The sequence below is a fragment of the Neomonachus schauinslandi genome, chromosome 6 (assembly GCF_002201575.2).
Source record: "Neomonachus schauinslandi chromosome 6, ASM220157v2, whole genome shotgun sequence".
Lineage (NCBI taxonomy): Eukaryota > Metazoa > Chordata > Mammalia > Carnivora > Phocidae > Neomonachus > Neomonachus schauinslandi.
The window spans coordinates 66,303,021-66,309,102 of NC_058408.1; the positions used below are offsets into that span (position 1 = coordinate 66,303,021).

The following is a 6,082-nucleotide window of genomic DNA, read 5'->3' on the forward strand; positions in this document are numbered from 1 at the left end:
ATAGATAGATAGATAGATAGATAGATAGATAGATAGATAGATAGATATAATGCTTTTTCTCGCAAAGTTATGATCATGCTATGTATACAATTTTGTTTCCTCCTGCTTTAAATTTTACATTAGAACTATGGATTCTTGAACTTCAAGTATGTAGAGCATAGGGTTATTTGTGAATTATTATCGTGTACATAAAATTGTATGTATGAAGGCAGTTCAGTGGTTTCACCTCAAATGTGATTTTCTTACAACAAGGTAAGAAGTGACAGATGAGTTTAGAATGCTCCAGCACTTGCATTTTTAGAGGTTTTATGTTTCCTGTGAGCCACGTCCATTTGTGACATGAGGTTCTTCAACAGTTAGCTCTTTATGACAGTAACCTCCTAGTTAGTCCCGAAGATCTGCCGTAGGCCATGTTATCAACCTGTCCACCTGGAGCTGAAGGAAATGAACTGTGTTTGCCTGAAACTACACTCTGAGACTATTTTGCTCATTCCTCTAACCATCATTATCATTTATTTTTATTTTCCCGGTAGTTGTCCCCTACAATAGCAGTAAGCGTTGTCCTAGTGATTAGATTTCTCCCTCCGGGCCAGCTACTAACCCACGAGAGACGCAAACCAAGCAGTCCGAGACCGCGCGGAGCAAAGTTGACAACACGCGCCGAAGTGGACTGTTCATCACTCTTGTTGTGTAATTTCAGTATGTACACAGGGCCTTTTGTGATAGGCCCATTTCCCCATGAAGTAAAATGATTTCATTTTCACAAAGCTCTTGGGGAAGTACAATATTGATTTGATTTGCTTTTTAAAGATTGATTGATTGATTTGAGAGAGAGTATGCATAAGTAGGGGCAGAGGAAGAGAGAATCTCAAGCAGACTCCCTCCTGAGCAGGGAGCCCAACATGGGGCTCAATCCCAGGACCCTGAGATCATGACCTGAGCCGAAGGCAGATGCTCAACTGACTGAGCCACCCAGGAGCCCCTACAATATTGATTTTAAAATGCGTAAACAGTATGATTAAGCAATTCTATTTCTGATATATACCAAACAGGTTTGTGAACTTCTGTTTACCACTAGAATGCTCATAGCACCTAAAACTAATAGAATTTTTTTAAAGCGTTAGAGAAAGGTGATTCATTGCAGCATTCCTGGTATTTGCAAAATATTAGAAAAACATAAATGCCCATATATAGGGAATTGGCTAAGTAACTTATGGTACATCCACGCCGTGGAGTACCTTGCTGCTGTAAGAACGAACAAGGAAGCTCTCCATTTACTGATATGGAGTGATTTCCAGGATGTATTAAGTGAAAAAAATAAAGTACATGGAAGTATATATAGTAATTGTTTCCTTTGGAGTAAGCAGAAATATGTAAAAATAAAATACACATATATCCTCTTAGTTTTTCAAGAATAAACACAGGAAGGATAAACTAGAACTAATTTGGGGATGGGGCAGGGATCGGGGAGTGAGGGGAGTGACATTTCTCTGAGTGTTTGTTTTCTCAATAAATACAGATGAACTCCAAAATGGAGTATAAATAGAAGTAAACGAACCTAACTCTATGTCAAAGGAATAACATAAACACTAAAGGAGACAAAAATGAATCCAAATAACCTGAACTTAGTATTTTGACCCTATACCCTTAGTCTGAAGATAAATCGAACTTTAAATAAATAATGAACTCTAGTTAGTAAGGTTTTCACTCCTGGTGGTATGGATTCGCAGTTCTGAAACTCTGCATTCTAGGATGGAGCACATGAGTAACTTAAGTATATCGCAGGGAGGCCTGCCCTCTCACCTCTGGAGAAGGCAGTTATGAAGATGGGAGACTACAACAAACCCTGTGGTGTTGGGTTAGAATAGGGAGAATCGGTCTGATTTCGTGATTCATTTTATTTTTATGATGTAGCTACGTGGGTGTGTGTGCGCGCGGGTGCGTGTGCGCGCGGGTGCACGCACACGCTGAGAGAGCCCAGAAGCGCACACCTGACGGCACTGAGCACGCCCAGCACTCGATCGTGGTTTCCAAATGCTGCTCTCCAATAAAAGGAAGCAGGGCTCCTTGAAAAAGAGACTTGATTCCAGAGGCTGGACCTTCTCACTGTGCCCCCCCAGCTTACGGGAGCGTGTCCAACAGGACCGGCTGGACACTATCCCCACTGACTAGATCTGGGGCAGTTTGGGCGTCAGCATAAGTGACTACACTCAGAGATTAGAACCCTTTGAGTAAAGTAAGAATCCATGAGTCCATACTAATATTAACCACTTAACCAATTAATTTTTTTTTAAAGATTTTATTTATTTATTTGACAGAGAGAGAGACAGCGAGAGAGGGAACACAAGCAGGGGGAGTGGGAGAGGGAGAAGCAGACTCCCTGCAGAGCAGGGAGCCTGATGCGGGGCTCGATCCCAGGACCCTGGGATCATGACCTGAGCCGAAGGCAGACGCTTAACGACTGAGCCACCCAGGCGCCCCTAACCAATTAATTTTTAAGGGAAAGTTCTTTTTTTTTTTTTTTTAAAGATTTTATTTATTTATTTGAGAGAGAGAGCATGAGAAGGGGGAGGGTCAGAAGGAGAAGCAGACTCCCTGCTGAGCAGGGAGCCCGATGCGGGACTCGATCCTGGGACTCCAGGATCATGACCTGAGCCAAAGGCAGTCGCTTAACCAACTGAGCCACCCAGACGCCCTTAAGGGAAAGTTCTTAGAGTAAAATGCCAGCTAGCAACTGTAGGAGGAATGGTAGAGTGAGAGGAATGGCGCCTGGCAGCCATCACCGCAGGAACTGGTAAAGGCAGGGTGCTCAGTAAAACTTGAGGGTCAAAGGGTGAGGACGAGGAGCCTCCAAATCTCTCTTCACAAATTCCTACTCGTTCCAAAGGGGAAAATCCCGTCCTGTGGGGAAATCTGGCCGACACCTGACTCCCTTAACCGAGTGATCAGAGATACCGCAACCAGTAATGGGACAGATTGGCATCAGGGGCCTCCTGACCGAGATGCCCTGAGCAAGAACTCAGCATCACTCTTGTATTCCTCCCCAAAATGCATGACTTCAGTCTAATCACGAGGAAACAGACAAACCCATGTTGAAGGACAGTAGACAAAATAATTGGCTGGTACTCTTCCAAAATATCATGATATTTCATGAAAGAGGAACTGTTCCAGAATAAAAGAATCTACAGAGACATGACAACCAGATGTCTCTGGCGGGGGGGTGGGGCGTGGGGGGGACTTACGTGTTGGGATGGTTGATGGACTGTGCACATGCCCTTTTAGAAGAATATGGTCTCCTATCGGTGGGAAATTTCCCAGTTGTGACAGTTGCCCTGTGGGAATGTACTTCGGAAATGCAGACTAGAGTGTTTAGGGGGAAAGAGGCACAGTGTTTGCAGCTTATTGTCAAATAGTTAAGGGGAAAACATTACATCTGTTATACAGAAAGAGATCAAATGTTGCCACACAGAATAAACAAGAAACTGAATCTGGGTAAAAGGTTTTTAGGAGTATTTTTTCTATTCCTTTTTAGCAGTTTGAAATTATATCAAAATTAAAAGTTGCCAAAAATATAAAATCAAGAAAAGAAAACCAAGAAGAAACATTTCTTCTGGTGTGAGGCCCATTTTCGTTATAAAGGCTAGTTTTGGAAACACCCACATCTGAAGACAGGGCACGAACACACAGACATCGTCTGGCCTGGTGACCGTCCATCTCATGTTGGAATCCTCTGTTTCCAGCTCGCTCCAGACCAGGGCCTGCAGCCTGCGGACCAGCCCACGGATATGAGACGGAGGTGTGAGGAGGAAGCCCAGGAGATTGTCCGGCACGCCAACTCCTCCACTGGACAGCCCTGTGTTGAGAACGAAAATCTCACAGACTTAATCTCCAGGCTCACCGCTATTTTATTACAAATTAAGGTACATCTCCGAGAAAACATTCTCTTCATTTTGATACCTACACAAACTGCACTAATTTGTTGATAAATGATTATAATACACAGATTGTATCAGGTATTTTGTGTCTGTATTTGAACTATAATTCAATTAAAATTTGAAATATTTTTTCCTTTAGTGTCTGGCAGAAGGAGGAGACCTGAATTCCTTTGAGTTCAAATCACTTACAGATTCATTAAATGATATCAAGAGTACAATAGATGCTTCTAATATCAGGTAATTTGTTAGGTGGACTCTAATCATTTTTCTAAGTTCATGGGGATTTCCAGTAAAGTTTTAAGAATTATGCATATTTGTGAAGCATTCCTATAATTTTTACCCTGTAAATAAATTCCAAAAGGACTTTTCAGTTAAATCCCGTCTATTGACAGAATAGAAAGTTCACATGGATTTGGTTTATGTAAAGGAATCCGAAGACCTACGGTATTTGGGTTTGGGTTGGTGTGGGGGCTCCACTGAGTAGTTTCCCCAGAGAGACACTCTCACCCTCGCCCGCACCCCCACGGCTCCTTTGCCCCCTCCAGCAGCCCTTCCCGTCACGGCTGCAGCCGGGGGGTAGCTGGTGTGATGGGGGCTTTAGTCCTTCCTCAGGTCATTATCTTCGCTGCTTTTTGGACTAAAATTCAGCTCTTCCTTTGTTAACAAGTATTTTCCTAACGTCGCGAAATAAGGGAGTGAACCGTGTTTCTTCTTCAGTTGCTTTCAGAATAACGTAGAAATCCACGTTGCACACATTCAGAGTGGCCTGAGCCAGATGGGAAACCTGCACGCCTTCGCAGCCAACGACACGAACAGGGACTGAGGAGGAGCCTCCACTGTTCGCGCTGCACAGGACACGGCGCTCCCTGCACCGAGGCTCCCAGCACCAGATAACCAGATAACCCAAGCGCTGGAAAGCAAGGGAAATGTAAATCTCCAACTAGGGCGTTTTAATATACTATACTGCTTCGTAAACCAGCATTGCTGACCAGCATTCTATTTATTTTTCTTTTTATTATTCAGCTGCAGTAGCATCGCTTATGTTACATGTTTATAAGCAAGTATTTTTAAACTGAAACTGAACGTAATAGGCTTTCACGGAAGAGTATGCTGACCCTTTTTTGAACGTGCATGAATTCAGCCCAGCACGCGCAGACAGCTGCGTGGGGTGGGGGTGGGGGGCACGCGCAGACACAGGCTCCTTGCGCTGCCGGGGGCAGTCCAGAACTCCGGCCAGAGGACTGCGGTGCAGGCTCCGTTAGCTCCTCACCCTGCCAGTCTCTGGAAGAGAGCGCCCTCAAGAGATGGGCAGGCACGTGTGCAGGAAGCCTCTGGAATAGCAATGGGAGATGTGGACTTGACAAGTATGCGGGATGGATACTTGCGGTGTGACACGGCTCGAGAGATCATTTTATAATAATAACTATTTTAATTTATCATAATTTATAAAAGAAACCTTTGTTGTTTGTCTGTTGAAAGAAAATGAAGGAGCAGGAAAAAAATAAATTACTTGCAAAATGCTACATTTCAGCAAGTGGATTTGGCATGACTTTTCCCGTCAATTCAGGACAAAAAGTGCTATTGTTAGGAGACTTATTTAAAAAGACTGATAACACACTATTTTCATATTTTGTTTATTTGCACAACTTTTGAACCAGATGACTGGTTAAAATCCAACCGTATACAATTTATAAAGTCAAAAGATTTTATAAGGAAAACAAATAAAATAGCCAGTGCTGTGAAATGCAGAAAAAAAGGTTTGTATTTGGTTGTGGGGTTTTTTTGTTGTTTTTTGGTTTTTTAAAGGAAAAACCCTGCCTAAAATGTTAATCTTGTAAAAAGTGTGTATTTGGAATTTTCTTTGTTTTAATATAGAATATTATAAAGTCAAAATATAATAAAATTGTTTTCAGATTTGGAGTTTAAGATATAGCTGTAGAAGTGGCTTTGATTCTTTTAGATGTCTCATAAAATGGGACTTTTTATATGTTAATGTATTATAAAACTAAAACGAGATTATTTTCCATTTGAAATTTTTGTATAGTTTAAAAATGCTTCCATATTCTTTGTTGGTCTTGTGCCACTGCAGAACTTTAGTGCAGAGTTTATATTTAGCTAAACTGTTACGTTAATTAAGAAATGCATAA

The 6,082-nt window shown here is 42.2% G+C and overlaps 1 protein-coding gene across 3 annotated transcripts in view; it reads left to right on the forward strand.

The window, feature by feature from the left end:
- The window catches only part of LIN9 (lin-9 DREAM MuvB core complex component), a 63,704-nt gene extending 58,941 nt beyond the window's left edge, over nucleotides 1–4,763 (forward strand). For all 3 annotated transcript variants that reach the window (XM_021679471.2, XM_044916436.1, XM_044916437.1), the window contains 3 exons: nucleotides 3,741–3,920; nucleotides 4,075–4,172; nucleotides 4,653–4,763. In XM_021679471.2, coding sequence (XP_021535146.1) covers nucleotides 3,741–3,920; nucleotides 4,075–4,172; nucleotides 4,653–4,758 — 384 coding nt within the window. In that variant the 3' untranslated portion in view covers nucleotides 4,759–4,763. The remainder of the gene's footprint in view (nucleotides 1–3,740; nucleotides 3,921–4,074; nucleotides 4,173–4,652) is intronic.
- Nucleotides 4,764–6,082: the final 1,319 nt, after the last annotated feature.